The sequence below is a fragment of the Catharus ustulatus genome, chromosome 2, assembly GCF_009819885.2.
Source record: "Catharus ustulatus isolate bCatUst1 chromosome 2, bCatUst1.pri.v2, whole genome shotgun sequence".
Lineage (NCBI taxonomy): Eukaryota > Metazoa > Chordata > Aves > Passeriformes > Turdidae > Catharus > Catharus ustulatus.
This window is the reverse complement of record NC_046222.1, coordinates 46325063-46342069: the sequence shown is the minus strand read 5'-3', so window position 1 is coordinate 46342069 and position 17007 is coordinate 46325063. Positions and strand designations below refer to the sequence as shown.

The following is a 17007-nucleotide window of genomic DNA, read 5'->3' as shown; positions in this document are numbered from 1 at the left end:
TTAAGAAATCACCTGGAGAACAGCAGACCTGCATTTTCCAACTCTCCAATTAGCTGTAGTCTGCAAAGGGTTGGATATAATGAATAAACAGACTCAAGACTTCCCTTGCACAGCTCTTCTACTTCATTCACTCTATGGATTTAACAGAAAAACAGTAGATTATTTTTATTTAATACCAGTAAGTAATTCCAAATATCCATAACACAGTTTCCATACAGTGAACAGAATTTAAACATCCATATTATTCCATCTAGAGTTACTTTGCATTACCATTAAAAATTAAAAAAAAATTAAGTTTGTCAATAAATGAAAATAGAGTAAGCACACAGAAACTCCAAATTGTATGTGATAGGTCAGTTAAAGAACAGCACTCAGCACTGGAATCCATTGAAGAGGTCCACAAAATAAGTGATGTGTACAGGAAATGTATCTTCAACTAGCACACAAATTACACATGCAGAGATGACAAATAAAACACTTAGAGCTGCAGTCTGGAAGTAGCTTTTATTCTATGCATGAGTCTTTCTCTGAGCCCATGACAGTCCTTCATACATAACCTGTGACTACCTTGTCTCCATCTCTCTAACATCACAGTATTTGCATGCAGTTTGTTACCTGGCATCTTTAAGACTGTCATGGAACGCAGAGAATTCCTTATCTCGTAAAGACTGAAGAGCATCATACAATGATTCATGGTACCCTGGACGTCCTGCTTCATCTCTAACAAATAGAACAAAAGGTAACATAGAATAAAATGAAAACTGCATGTATTTCTCTATAAAGAAGTCAATTTTGTCTTTGTGACAAATATTTCCAGTTGTACATTTTCTACAGTTGGATAGGTTGCTGTTTTGCATTACAAAAACAATCATGTGATGCTTTACATTTTAAAATTAATTTTATGTTTTATAAATTCAAGCTGTTCTTGAATCTTGTTCTAGCTCACCTATACAAAGTTTGTTCTGATCATGGCATGGCATATGCCCTTCAACAGGCTGCTTGTGAAGTTCTCCAGGTGTGTCTAAACAATGACCTTAAGATCGTGCAGAAGAGAAACGAGCACACAAAGAGTATGTTCCCATCCTGCTCTAAGAGTCTTAGGAGAAAAAAAAATTCTCCTGACTACTAAAAATTGAAGAAGGAGTTACTGAAGATCCCATCATGTGACTTTTTTTTTTTTTGCTTTTGCCAAAACATAGTGCGTCTATTCTGTATTCCTCCTAAACTGTGCAATGATGCAGCTTACTAAGGAAGGACAGAGTTCACTCTAGATCTAGTTCACTCAGTCAGTCATATAAAATTACTGCTGCCAGGCATTCAGCAGTATCCTTTCTCCAGGCCATTACTCCTTATGAGGGAATAGCCATGAATCAATACTGGTGTTTGTTTATCCAGGACTTGATAACCTCTCATGGCTTACTGAATAATATTGTCCCTATTTTCTTATAAATTAGATACTAAAAGCTATCTATTCCTCTCTCGTACTTAAGAGACAACTACTATATGAGTCAAAAAAGGAAAATTTCAGTTTAATGTTATGAACAATTAAAAACAAGAATCACCTGTGTACAATTGCCCAGGAAAACAAAAAGTGGTGAAAAACAATGCTTTTCAATTCAATTATTAAGATGAATTAGAAGATCTGCTTCACAGAAACTATATTCTAATCTTGTCTGGTTTTGGTTGGATCTGACCCTGTTGCCTTTTGCTTAAAGAACTAGCAAATAGATAAGCTGGTTTACCTGACAGAAGAGATGTGGCTCCACTGCATATTCCTCCATGCTGCTTGGTAGCGTATTTCCTGGAGTTCTGCACACCACTCAGTGTTTTCATGTTCCAGCCCTTTCAAGTACATGGAAAGAGTGTGGCAAAGCCCAAAATTCTGCAAAGCCTGGAATTAAGAAAATTACTCAAAATTAATCTTCCTCATTTATTAAACTGAACTGGTATTCTTAAGGGCTTTGTTTTACTTTTGGAAACAAAGAACCCTTTGCAGGAAAGACAGGATCATAACTATGCCTAAACTGTACACATAAGATGAAAACTTTTTAATAACACTACCAATCACACTATTGATATCTGCAGCTCCAGGAAAATGGTTTTATTACTACTGTGGCAGGCATTCTTTGAAATAAATTTTCATACTGTGCTTCATGTTAACTAGCTCACATTTCTCCATTCCATCATTCCTGGGTGGTAAGTCAAAATGAATTTTACTTCTTAATGAACTCATTCTCCTGATGAGGATTTGAAAAGATTTCCTGTAACTCCTACCTGTTTGAAGGCCATATTGTCTTTACAATTTTGACCAATTAATCAGATTACATGTCAAGCCACTATGGAGGACAAGCACAACGGAATTTTAACAGTGATACCAAATAATTTGCAGTAAGAAATTAAAAGTACCATAGGAAAATTAAATTAGGAGAAACACATATACCTCTGTGCTACATTATTATAGAACAGGTAAAAACATTTATAGGTTAAAAAGGCAATGTATTTTTAATGGTTCAAAATAACATTAATTCTTTTTATCTACTGCATCAGAAAAAACATGGTTTCATAATGGAGAGGTTTAAAGAAGGAGATAGTAAAAATAACCAATTACATTACTTTCTATATCCTGTCATTTTATGAGCTGGCCAAAATCTGGAATAACATTGAATGTACTTATTTTTAAGTGTTTCACAAAACTCATTACACATGATGGGGATTATGGGTCAGTGACAAGAGGACTAAGAACCTTAATGTCTTCAGAACAATACTGACTTGTCTTACAATACACAGTTTGGATGCCTATGATGATGGACTAGACTTAATGAACAAAGAGATCACTTTACAAAGAGATCCTAAAACAATTTTGGACTCACTAGAAATGACTCAACATGATGAATATCACTTGTTACACTCATTTCCTCTTATAAAATAGCATTACCTCTATTATTCCTGCCTGGCGAGTAGATGGAGAGAGGCTTGTCTCAAGGTCATATGTTACAAGGGCTTTCTCCCACACTGCTTCATGCTCATATGTTCGTATCCTGTTGTAAGTGAAAAAGAAGTTTTCAATTTAGGTTTCTTACTAGTAAATGCAAGCAATGCCTTTAAAGAACATAAGAACATGAATAAATTATACCGTGCCAATGGCTGTAACATTCTTCCTCCACCACAGCCATAAAGACTGTCAGGTTCTCCAATGCTTCTATAGATGTCCATGAGAAGGTCCTAGAACATGCACCACAAAACAAAGAACTATTTTTCTGGAACCAGCTCAAGTTAGTTTTACATAAATCATATCAGTTTATAAATGTTTTTACAGGTAACATCATTGCTTAATTCTCCTTTATGTAGTAGCTGAACCTGCTGTCATGTCAGGGAAAAAAAGTTATGCAGCCTAGTCAAACTCTTCAGGTCTACTTTCAATGCTAATTTATTTTTAAAAGATCTAGAACTGGGCCTTAAGTGGCTTAGTTGAAAAGCAAAAGGCAATAGTACTGAATGACGATCAGACACATCAGTTAAGCAATGCATCTTAAAAATTACACAAGTACAGTTCTGGAATAATGAACTATGGAAAGAAGAATAGAGTAGACAAGGTTACTTGGATCAGATTTGATATATCAAATAAACCTGAGGGAGATAACACTACTTTGGTTTTGATAATTACAACTTCTACATCACTTGCTGATTTTTAATGAATAGACATCTGTGACAAAACAAACTGAAAAATATTTGGCTAGCTACTATCTTGAAGTCAGTTCTTTCAGGAAACAAAGCCTGCTTTGGCATGATTTAAAACTTGCCAGTTAGTTAGTGCTTCAAGTGAACAAATACTCAATTTAATTTGTCTGGAAGGCAACTGAGTTCACTTTAAAACACATTTTTTGAATTCAACTGGATCTACCCTCAGTTCAGATGAAATGTACCATTAATTGGAATTATATGAGAAGGTTTGTGTTCAGATTAGGAAGCACACACAAGCACCTGTAAACTTAGGCCAGTTTCTTCTTTACTTTTTTCATTCAAAGTAGAAATAGGTGTTCTTTGACTTTCTTCTTCAAATGTCAAACTCTTAGCTGCTTTAAAACACCTAAAAGAAATGTTTCACTATGAAAGTTCACATAGAACTAAAGTAAATCTCAGATAACACTCAAGAAATAAGGGGCACAAACAATAAATGCAAGACTCATATCCCCAGCTTCTTAAGTATGGCTCTCCATCAGAATAAGGAAGTGATCAGTTGAGGTGGGAATAGCAACATCAAGGGATTTAAACACCAAAGTGGTTTTTTGGAAAACCCCCTACACACACCTTGTAATTTCTAAACTTTTATTAAATCATATTGCTTGTGAATGCCTGTTTTTTCCTCTAAGAATAAAAGCAATTAGCTAATGTATGTGTGTACAACCAAATGTTTGTTACGTTTTCATTACCTTACAGTGGTTTGTCACAAAATCTAAACTAGTTCTATATATTGATCTTGCTAGACCAGAAAACAAAGATAATTGTCTGTCATGGAAGAAAGCTCCTACAATGATCATTTAGCTCTAGTCACACAATTCTGATCATCATTCTGGGCTTTTCTTTCTCCTCTTGATTAACTTCTCGCTGTAATTTAACCAACAGTACTAACAAAAGTTTCTGATTACAAGTCAACATGATGCTATTTTGAGGCTTGGATCACATTCAAGGACTGGAAATATTTTCCATGTCCATATGCACACCTATGGAATATTTTTAAAACTTCCTTGACTTTTCATAAACTAAAACCAAAACACTGTTGGGACTCACAAAATATGATCCATTTTACCAGAAATGTCAGGGAACACTTCTCCTACCTTTCTTGTTGCTTGTCCCTATTTATCTTGTCTGCGTAAATTTCTGTGTAGAGCAAGGCTGTGAAGTGAGCAGCACAAGACTGTGCTGCTATAGCAACCTCCAGATAATTCAGATCTAGCCAAAAGCTGTCGTCAAAAACTGTACCTGAAACAGATCTGATTAAATAAAGACTTTAATACTGCTGTAACAGACTTTTTCTCTAGCATTAAACAAAATAAACCCAGTATTAACCATAAGGCTGCCCAAAGGCTAACTTTATTTGAGCCCCTGGAAAATCCATACCACAAGAAGTTTATCAGACAAAAGGGTTTTAGAAAACTCCTTCAGCACAGCTAGAACCCTTTAAGGGTAGTCATATCACCTCAGTAAGAAATGCAAGGTCACCACTATATTTCTTCTTTCAATCAACATGTTCTCTACCATGTTCTTTTTCTTTAATCTACAGCACTAACAGATCTTTGAACAGTCAGAAATTAATTAAGGCAACATTTCGAAAAGCTTGAATTCACCTCTTTTGTCTTCTCAAGTAATCAACAACAGCAAGCATGGCTCGTCGAGATACTTTATCCAAACTTCTAAAATTATGGGTTTCTTGCTCTGAGAAAGAAGATAATGAACTTTTGTCATAACATATCCATTTACAAAACAAAAAGGTCTATTTTGCAGTCAAGAAAATAACGAAAAGCTTCCTTGAATTGCATTTCCAAAATGAAATTAATGGTTTGCCACAAAATGTACTTCTTCTCCTTACATGATGTTATTGACATCATAGTAGTTTATACCACAATTTTATGAAATTACCTTTGTATTATTAGTTTATGGATTCTATTTTTCCTTACAGAATTCAGAGATTAACTAGTATCACTGTAAAAAGTTCTGTAACAGACCTCTCCCATTAGGATTCCACCATGTAAGTTATCCCAAAGCCACAGAAATACTTCTTATTAAATTATTTGATTGTAGATTTTAGAGTGTGTATGGTGACACAAAAGCCCCTACTTTCTACACACAGTTTCAAAGAATCTATGTTTCCATGTGTTGCTTCTGGATTAAAATAAAAATCAGATGGCTACAGGTTATGTTCTGGTGATTAGATCAATAACTTCTTCTTTGTTCTGGTCATTTTTGAACTACCAATGACAAGAAGCAAGAAATATGGAGCACACAAGCAAAGGTTTGACGACCACTACAATACAGTAAGATGCAGAAGTAGAAGTTTCCCCTAAAGAAAATAAAAGCCTGGGCAATTTGTGTGTTTCAACAAATAAACCTGTTCAGAAGCATTTAACTCTCCCATATCTAACTGCTTGGTTTTTTGAAGTTTGGATCCTGGTGGATTGGAACGAAATTTATCCAGGTTGTCCAGGAAGAGGTTTCTCCTCATTTTCACAGGGCAACAGTTTCTAAACAATCATACAATGAGCTGCATGCCTCTTCATGTTTGGTTTCTGGTTTTCTTTTTTCTGTTACCACGTCAGTTTTTTCATCTGGAGAACTCCATTTAAAGCTTCTATATGTCTTTCCTTTTTTTTTCTTTTTTTTTTTCCATTTATTGCCTCAGTAAGTATTCCTTGCACAGAATTCTTTATGGGAAGAATTTTTATAGAAAAGGTGATTAGATACTGGATTGGGCTGCCCAGGGATGTAGGGGAGTCACTTTCCCTGGAGGTGTTTGAGGAAAGATTGGACATGGCACTCAGTTCCATGGTGTAGTTGATGTGCTGGTGTTCAGCCACAGGTTGGACTCAATGATCTCAGAGGTCTTCTCCAAACTGATTGTGGTTCTGTGAATCACAGTGTTTCAAGGGGCCTCCATCATTTGCTCACTGGTACCATTTAACTAATTGCAAGTTTATAAAACTTGGGAAAATCCTTCATTATTTTTCATAGAATATTTTGGGCTGCTCTGTACATCTCAGCATCAATTTGTGAGCTGTAGAAAGAGCTTGTTACCTGAATTCAAAAATGTGAAAGAATACTCTCCTGGTCTTTCAGTCCAGGTTAGTCAGCACCCACAAAAAGTACCTTAAATACACCTTGCATCATCAGGGTTATTTGCACCATTCTCAGTAAAAACTGCAATACTAAGGGCTCCTCTTACTCTACTTTCTGCTAACTTCAACCACAATCTAATTGGAAAGGACATGAATAGTTTGATTAAATGGTGCTTTTCTTTAAAATGAACTTACTGCCTTTCTCCTACTCTGCTGCAGTTCTTTTGGTTACAACTTTCTTTTATTTTGCTGGAATGGAATAGGGCTTCTGAATGTATAGGAAGATCATTATCAATATTAGGCAGCAGTTAAAGTGAAGGTTAGTCTTCTCCAAGGGGAAAAGCCAGTGAAAACTGCTTTTTATTGCTCTTGTTTGAGTAAGAGAGGAATTTAACTGCCAATCAGTAATTTTAAAAGACAGTCCATGACTCAGTCTTGCAGCATTTGACACTGGATAACATCTAAATTCAGCAAGTACTAAACATTACCCAGTCATGAATAAGAAAAGAATTTAGAAGAAACTTCTTGGGTGCTGCCAATGAATAGCTTACGATATCTCCATCAAAAAAGATGAGCTTGGCAAAAGCTTCTAAACTCTTCCTGCCCACAAGTGCACATCATACATTTGATATCAGAAGATAGCTTTTTGACAACCAGAATTCCCCTTTTAGCTGAAACAAAAATATTATGGCATTACCTGAATCAGAATTTGGAGTAGATCTGCTAGATGAGGCAAATTTGCAACAGGCTGTAAAAAACTTCTGGATATGAAGTGACAAAAGATTTTTCCAAGATTCATCTGAGTCATGAAGAAGAATATCATGAATCAGGTATGGAAGTAAAGTTTGACACAAGTCTGTTTTCACCTGGAAAACAATAATGCACAGCAGCTACTAAGAAAGAAATGCTTTTTAGTCATCTTTCTCAGGTTAACACCAAACTCACAATTGCCCAAACGAACATGTATTGCTTGAGAAAGAACATACAAACCACTCAACAGGGCTATGTTGGCATTCACTTAAAGTAGCCATATAAAGTTCAACTATGTTTGCAATTATCTCTCAAATCCTGTATTTTGAGAGTATATTTTATGAGTACCTGCAATTTATGATCACAAAGGCCCTAAATTATTTAATAGCAGAAATTACTACTTGCTATCAAGATGAATAATTGTATTTTTTGTGCATCACAGCACACATGCAAGTACAAATGTATGATTTAGCTCACCTCACACAGTGGCTTCATTAACTGAAGAACTTCATTTTTCACACCTCCACTGTCCAGTATTGAACTAGTTAAGTGCTTGATCCAGGTCTCATGACTTTCTCCCAGAGGGATCCACAGGTTTGTGTCATTCAACCTTTCTAAAGGAGCCTCTATATCATTACCAGATACTTCAAGAAACTACAAGGGAAAACATACATATTGCAAATATGAAAAAGATTTGTTGCATTTAAAAAAGCCATACTGCAACACACATATTAAAACATATTAACTATTACTGGTCCTTCAATTGATTAACAATACAAATTTTGTTTATGCAAATGTAAAGTTTTCTTAGGAAATCTGAAAACATTAAAAATAAAATTTTACTGGTAACATCAACAAGGTCACATTAGGCATCACATTTAATTTACAAATAAAAAGACCGAAAATTAGGAAATGTCTGATTTATGGTTAATTATGTACTTTTTTCTGGCTTATCTTCCACCATTTTTTGGCATCAAATAACACTGGAATGCTGAGAAAGAATACATAACATTATTGATTAGAAAATAAAAAATTGTCTGTCGAAATGAAAGTGCACAGCTTTCTAATGTCAAATTAGTAATTTCCTACGTGAAGGGAAAGCTGCAACTGGTAAAATAGAAACAAACAGAAGTACAAAAGCTATCAAACTGGCAATTATATTGACACAAATTTTGTAATTTATCAAAGCCTATCTCAAATATATTTTCAAATTAATTGTTTTTTAGAAAGATATTTATTTCTCTTTTTTCTCTACTCCATATACCATGTATACAAGGTTTATCAGAGGTACCTTTTTCCTAGATGTTCTGAAAGGTTGTAGATAGATTAACATGGGATCAGCTTTACTTTTATAAACTTCCCAAAATTCATTGCCAGACTTGGTGGCTAATATGTTTTTCAAACAGGAAACAGCAGCAGCTCTAACATCAATACTGAAAAAAGAACATACACAACATTGTTATTATTAACTTCATTCAGGTACTTGATTTTCAAAATCACCTTTGTAAGTACACAAGATGAATAATTCCACAATGGTGCTGTGGCATATTTTACTACAAAACAAAGTTGGAGTTCCCTAGCACTGCTATCCTCTACAGCACAGAGGAGACTCTCTATGTTGCATCTTACTACCTGATCTACATCCTGCTACTAATTTTCCTTGAATTTTTAGGAAACATCTAAATTGACTGGGTAAATAATCTGAGCCTTGGAGAGAATCACGTGGTTGGACACTAACAGATCCGACCTTTCTAACACTTTGAGAGTTACTCTGCTGTGATCTGAACAACAAAGAACTTAATGGCCCCCATTTTGCTTTTAAGTTAACTAAATAAATAAGTATACTCACCAATTATCTGTTAAAGCAGTGTTTATTTGAATTAACATTATGAAGACACACTGAAGTTTTCTATCTTCAAGTAAATCTGCTGCTCTAGAATCCAGTGCATTTTCAGCACGCTGAAGAGCTGTGGTGGAGAAATCCATGGGACCTATTTCTCCCAAGCAACTTCCAACAGCCTCTGTAAATGCATGTAATTTTATAGTCTTTCTGTAGTCTTATGCACACTAAGATAAGGTCTCACCCTAGTTTTAAAACTGAGACTGTTATGGGGTAAGAATCAGCAAACACTTATAAATAATCACTCAAGGAGCTTTATTATTAAAATCACACGTGAACAAATTTTGCAGCTTAAGACTCATAAATACTACAGTTATGCTTTGTAACTCAATTTTCCATGAGATTTTCCAGCTTGTATCAGAGCCATATTTTATGTTTGCTTCTGCTAGAAACTGGCAAAAGCAAAAGGCCAGAATCACTCATTTTCAATCCCTAAATGATATGGTAAATATAGCCTGTGTGAGCCTAAACAGTAGACTGCAAACTCAGTAAGAATTAATCTATATTTTACATACAAATGTGTATAAATTGACCCTCATTTGCTTTCCAGACAAAGTACTTTATTAAAACACACAACTATTGGAAAAAGATTAAATAAAGCAAAACAAAACTGACCTTGAAAATAATTTTTAACAAGGGATGTTAAATGTTCATCAGAGGGAAAACCAAATCTATTTCCCTGCTCTTTCCTTTATACTCTGCTGGTGTGTTGAAGTGGGAAGCACAGTGGGAAGCAACACTAAGAACAACCACAGTTTCAGTCTGGTGTTTGCAATGACAGCCATAATTTGCCTGTGGACTAATTAACTTACCCAGTACTGCTTTTTCTCCTGTGTGGTTTACTGCCATCTTGGACAGCTGCAGTAAGCTCACCACCAGTTTCACTACTACAGAATCTTCTGGCTTTTCTATCATTCAGAAAGAAAAACAGATGCCAAGCATGTCAGTATATTTAGAAGTATTATTAGATGAAAATATTGCTCCAGTGTCTTTTACCTACTAATATCAATATGCATGATTAATGTTGAAGGAAAATAGTATCAAACAGTACATCACCTAAATTACTGATTTTTCTTTTCCATCATGGCTTCGAAAAATGTCTGTGCATTTGAATAAGCCAAAAAATACCCCAAATGAATGCACCTATGCTATTATTTTTCAGTGTTTTGATGTAAAAATGATGATTAAATACATGAAATATAAGCATAAGTTGGTGTACAAATGCTACTTCAAATAGTGAAGTCATACTATGTGGTTCCACTGACAGCCCCTGAACCAATGTCATCATTCTAAATCTGAACCCAAGGAACACCTCAAAATTAGGCTTTCTGCCAGGAATTTCTAAGAATTTGATTAGTTTTCAGTTGCCAAACTAATTTTGCCAAATTACAAACTCTGATGTGTATTTCCTCACATATTTGCTCTCTGCCTGAGATCTTTATTTAAAATAAACATTCCAAACAAAATGGTCTAGGAAAAAATATGATGATTTCTCAGAGTAAGGAAGAAAAAAACCCCAAGAAAGTAGCACTTTTTAAAAAAGTACTGATTGGAATACAAACCTGGAATCAGACTTTATGCTTGTTGACATCTTTAGAAAACGGAATATATAGAATATGCTTGTAAGTGCTTAACAGAATTTTATAAGGCAAAAGCAAGGCAAAAGCCCTATCAAGTTTGCCAGCCCATCTCCAGCAAAGCAAGAGAAAGTATCTCTCAGGTTTTGCCTGAGCACATCTTCATACCGAATAATATCTATAAAGTATTTCACACTCCTTTTAAGGTCAGTTATGTTGTTAATCTCCACAGCAAGTAGTAGTAAGAACCATGGTGAATATATTTCGAAGAAATTACACATTTTCTCCTGTGTAACTGCTCCCAGATTATTCAATCTGTCTTTGTACTGTGATAGAAGTGGCAACTACTCCCTACTATGATTCATCATTCCATTCACCAGTTCATACAGTTCTTATCTATTCCTATTCAATCTCTTTTCCAATCTCACAGTCTTCTCTGATGGAAATTGTTGCCATTTCACTAACTCTCTTCAAAGAAAGTTATTTGTAAAATTGTGACTGATATACAGGATGTGGGGCCAAAATGCACTTAGTCTTACATTTGGCATTACAATACTTATCCAAATTTTACTTTGTACTTGTTTACAATTAACCACATCATATCTTTTTATCTTCCTGTCATGCACACAAGCTGATGAAAACTTAAAGCAGAGGAGAAAAGTGAAATGGTCTGGCACAATTATCTGAAAACCAAACCAGGAAGGAACTGAGTCTGAACTGAGGGCTGAAACACAATCCTGGGTGTGTCAAAATTCAACTAAACTAAATCCTACTATTTATTCTGAGAGTTTTACTTTCTAACATGCTTTTAATAAATTGAAGCTTCATTGCATTTAAAAGAGTAGGGAGATTCATGTACAAGAAAACACATTAAGTTACCACAAATCAATACACTTCTACATTATCCTGGTCACTGACAGTCATACATGAGCTTGAAGGGCATTTTATCCTCTCTGCCATGTAACACCTCATCTATTTATTTATAATGCACTTTGTTAAAGATATTTTTGATGTTGCATGAGTCATAAATGTCAATCTACTCTGCATGTCAAATTATGATACATGGTTAAACATACAAAAAATAAAACATTCCATGTCAAATTAGAATAGAGTACATCACTAAACATAAAACCAGGTAGAAAAGAAATAATGCACAATCAGATATCAGTACCCTGGAAAATTTTCAGGAGATCCTTCATCTGATCTTTATACTGTTCCAACTTTTTGCGTAAATCATACAGTCCTTCAAGTCGCGTTAAGGGCAGTGAATCACAAACCCCAACCGAGAGAAAGTGATTAATTTCCTGCAAAACAACACTCTTTTAAGCACATACAGCATGCAAATAAAGACTTCAGGTAAAGAAGTGGTTCTCAGTAAGTTCACAATGTATATGCAAAGCGAAAATGGAGACCTACAAGTATCTTCATGCCTGAAACTGGCAATAAAAAGAATCCACATGTCTAAATTAAACTTAAACTATAGTTAGAAAATTATTCTTATGTGGAAAGTTTGCATTACAAAAAACACTATGCCTGAGATGTACTTAAAATACAATTACCTCCAAAAGAGAATATGGTCCTTTACTGTATTTTATTTTCTGTTGAGTTGCTCGCAAATCTTTAAAAGCTGGGTATTCAGGAAAAGGATCTAAGCACTTGATTGCTAGATACAGACTTTCATTATCCTTATTATCTATCACCAGGTACTTCAACAAGCCTAGGACCTGAACATAAAAAGTAAATGAAAACCAAAAAAGACAGAGGAACATTTTTGAGCCATGTTTCTCATTCAGGTTATAAAGTTTGTATTTCTCTAAGTGTCATTAAACTAGTAAGATAAATTATTTACACTGTTAGAAGTTGTGAGATGTTTAGAGGTTTGGGGAAATCACAGATATATTTTAAAATGTGGGATATTTTTGCTCTTCCTCCTCCCAAACAGAAATCAAAGGTTTTAACTATCCCAGCCTGTAATTTTGTTCTGTCTTTTTGATGAAGCTGATTTCAAATGTTGGCCAATATAATCTCTATGACATTCACAATGATTTAACAACACACTGCATCCAAGCAGTTGTGGTGTTATTAGGACTTCACTGTTCTCACTAAAGTGCTGGTAATTTGGAATTTAGACAAATGCCTATATATCATACCTTACTACCCAAGTAACTGAACTCTGGCAAAATTTGTATAACAACATAAGTACAACTGGAATAAATGTCAAAGACGTACGATAATTTCTTTGGAAAAACATTGCTTTTATGCATTAAAAATCAATGCAACTGGATATTCAATCCAAGTACCTTTGAGGTGTTTTAAATCTAAATGAAGAAGGTTTTATTTGAAGAATTGTATTTACCTGAAAATTATCAACTAGCCTCCATTCAATGGTAGAAGAAAAAATAAAAAAGAAGAAACTGAAAAGTGATCACTAGAGAGTGGGCATCCCTGCAGGAGTATGATATGAGAAGATTTCACATTTGACATCAGTTCCAATTCAGAGAAATTGGTGTCCTCCCCACTTTGCTCCTGCTCAGAGATACCCAGACACGTGGCCTTTGCAGATGTGCACGTGCAGCTGTTTACACAGACATACTGTAAATGTGATCACAGTCATGAAGCTGTGAAACAAGACTGCCAGGTTATTTTCAGCTGGGTCAGAGGACAGTGTAGGGCTACAGTGCAACCATGCAGTACAATGGAATCAGATTAAGCCAAAAGGCAACATGAGGACTGAAGTGCACCATGCACACTCTTCTCACCTACAGTTACTAATTATAAGTCTCTGAATCCTCTTATATTTTCACCCCCAGCAGAATGCATATAAAAAGCAATACCAGAAGGGAAACAATGCTTGTCACACAACAGAAACAGCTTTCCTTCCTTTTCAAGACCTATGTGCTACATTTACTTTTAACGATCATTTATTAAATAAACAGTTGAACTACTGACATCTATTCTCTGCACACATTTCTTCTTTGTCCTTTAGATACCTTCTTGTACCAAAGGTCTTCATCATATTTCCCATTAAATCATCCACAGAGTTTTTTTAGGAGTTGTTTAGCTACTTGATGTGCTATTTGGCAAAACAGCAGTACCAAAAGTGAAGTCGCATTTATTAAAGGTAGTATTACATCCAAAACAATAGTTTTTATACAAATCTCCAAAGCATAGGAAAAACTAATTAAAATTGAATATGAGTACTATAGATAGAGGTTTAAGAACAGTGAGCATGAACTAGAAAACCAACAGGTAAGGAATAAGCAGCATCACAAAACTACCTGTTCCTGAACCTGAGACTGGTCCATGGCAAGAGGTATCAGGCTTCCTACAATAACATGAAGGTGGGTCTCCAGAGCATCGCTGCAACACGTAACTGCTGTGTGGCACACATGATGAAGCAGATCACAGCAGAGCGCAAAGCTGCGCACAGAAATGTCTCTGACTACGATAGGTCTGTCAGAGGAAACAAAGAGAAATTAAAGAAATACAAATTGTCACTGTCTTGAATATCAATATTTTTTACATCAAGGAATAATAAGGGAAAAGGAAAAGAAAATCAGAACAAATTGATTCTAAACTTTAAAATTTATCAACTCCACGAATTAGCACTGAAGATTCAGCTCAGGAGTCACAGACAAACTGAAAGACAGTGAATTTGACTAATCACTTTAGAAAATTGCATACAATCTTGTTAAAAAATATATACCAAAAAGAAAATAAATCCTCAAAAGGGTTTTAAATTATTATTTGTCAGGACGATCTTGACTAAAAGCAGAACAAAATGGAAAACATGTTCTCTGAATTCTCCTCTATCTAAAATGACCATTAGTTTAAAAAAAAATTAGGTTATACAGGACACCTGGAGATTATCTAGTCCAGCTTCTTCCCTGAAGCAGGATCAGCTTCAAATTAAGATCATCAAGGTTTTGTTGAGCTGAATTCTGAGGTCCCTCTGAAAGGAAGCGTTGCTCTCCAGTGCATCAGCAGCCCCCACCCCAGTTCAGTGTTCAACATAACAATAGTAATGCCATAATAACGGCATTTAATATAAAATCCACACATCTCTTCAACATCTCAGAATATGAATTGCTTCAAACCAGCCAAGAAATCAATTTACACATAAACTCGGAGAAATGCAGGCCCAAAGTTAAAGCTCAAGTAAGAAAATATCTGTAGTCTTCTCATGTAAAAGGTAAGAATCCTGCTTAAATTTTAACCTGATGAAGGGCCAGTTTTCTCAATCTGAAGGCAAGCTAAGACAATGTGTACCAATTCTCACTTTGCTATAGGTACTTAGTGGTGAGAATGTAAATTTCAACACTCTTATTAACTCAATAGGCACATTTTATTAGGCATGTGCTTACTTTGTACTTAACTCCACATTTTGAGTTTTTCTCCCATATGCTTTAAACTCCTAAACACTCCATCATCAAAATCACTTAACCCTTCTTATTTATACAATTTGATAATCTATTACAGATACAAAGCCTGCAGTACAGCAAACATCTAAACACAAGGCTAGCACAAAATATTCCAAATTTTAGTAAGAGCTCTAAGTTTGAATTCTGAGATTATAGAAGAATCGCAACTTAATTTTTAATTTTAGCAAATTAGAATTAATTTCACAGATTAATTAACATCTGCTAGCAATATCAGAATGTAAAGTTACAGGAGCAAGGGAGCTCAGACAGGAAGAACTAGAGATAATTAGTTTGTTTACCTGCTATTGATGTGGTGAATCAGGGTGTAAATTACATCTCGAAGGACAAAAGCCCAGGCTCCTCCTAAACTGTCTTTGATCTCTTTAAGTAACAGACCAACAAACAAGTGATAGATTGTAAGAACTCTGTGTTTCTTATACAAGTTTTTTGTACCTGATGCATGCTTGCAAAGAGCTAGAAGGATTTTCTGGAACGAATCCTAAAAATGAATAAAATATGAGTAAAAAAATATATTCATAATCTCAATATAGATATCAAGAAAAAACATTAAAAACTTTAGACCTAACATGGGAAAAAAATCTTCATTATTTTTATTTCTTTAAGCAAACAAAAGACCTATAGAGAAACCAATTCTCCAAACAGAACTATAAGCCATATACCTCTTCATTTTCCTTTCTTTATTGCCCCCACATGAGAAATGCTATGCACATTTTTCAGAAAGTTATGGCAATGTCTATCAACAGAGTAACATCAATGAACAACCATGAAAACATCAGGCACAAATTCAACCTGTATTTTTTCAAACATAATGTTCATGTGTGCAAGATACACTATTTCACAGAACACAGCACTACAGCTTGCAACTGTTAAAACTGTAAACTTAAAAAACACTAGGAAGGTTGTGTAACATTTTAAAAAAACTTATTCCACTGGCTGGCAACATCAACTTTTACTCTCAAAAGATTTAGATAAAACATAGTTCAGAAAAGTGTTTTTCCTATTTTTAGATTACTTATAGGAAGGCAAATGAAGTTGTTGACAATATATGCAATAAAACAGCATAACTTTAAACAGATATATTTCTAAGGAACAACGTTAGAAGACAGTAGTAAGTTCATGATTTATTGCTGGGCTGTGTAATTTTCTATGTCTTCATATTTGCCTTTAACAAATGAAAATCAAGTGCCAAAAATATCCCTGAGTATAAAATTTCACACTGTCAGTAAAAGTAAGTAAATTTTATATTTTAATTGTAGGCTGTATTTAGTTAAAATTGACCAAATATAATTATCTTAGAACATTCTTCAGATATGTGACAAATATGTCACATTCTAAACTGTGTCTGGTACACAGAGATTTCCTCAACCTTTAACATAATCCTCTCTACTTTACATGTATTATATAATGCACATAATTACATAATTTACATATACATATAATAATTAATAAAGTAATTTAATTATATAATGGACATAACTCTGTCCCTGAATTTAGGACATCTTCCATTA

The 17007-nt window shown here is 34.6% G+C and overlaps 1 protein-coding gene across 2 annotated transcripts in view; it reads right to left on the bottom strand.

The window, feature by feature from the left end:
* The window catches only part of ATM (ATM serine/threonine kinase), a 59841-nt gene that overhangs the window by 22388 nt on the left and 20446 nt on the right, over positions 1-17007 (bottom strand). For both annotated transcript variants that reach the window (XM_033051876.1, XM_033051877.1), the window contains 17 exons: positions 15778-15977; positions 14336-14510; positions 12617-12781; positions 12229-12361; positions 10293-10388; positions 9430-9601; positions 8872-9013; positions 8058-8234; positions 7528-7696; positions 5346-5433; positions 4836-4991; positions 3982-4087; positions 3134-3222; positions 2936-3038; positions 1743-1891; positions 616-720; positions 13-132 (listed from right to left, as the gene is read on the bottom strand). In XM_033051876.1, the coding sequence (XP_032907767.1) occupies positions 13-132; positions 616-720; positions 1743-1891; positions 2936-3038; positions 3134-3222; positions 3982-4087; positions 4836-4991; positions 5346-5433; positions 7528-7696; positions 8058-8234; positions 8872-9013; positions 9430-9601; positions 10293-10388; positions 12229-12361; positions 12617-12781; positions 14336-14510; positions 15778-15977 (2345 nt within the window). The remainder of the gene's footprint in view (positions 1-12; positions 133-615; positions 721-1742; positions 1892-2935; positions 3039-3133; positions 3223-3981; positions 4088-4835; positions 4992-5345; positions 5434-7527; positions 7697-8057; positions 8235-8871; positions 9014-9429; positions 9602-10292; positions 10389-12228; positions 12362-12616; positions 12782-14335; positions 14511-15777; positions 15978-17007) is intronic.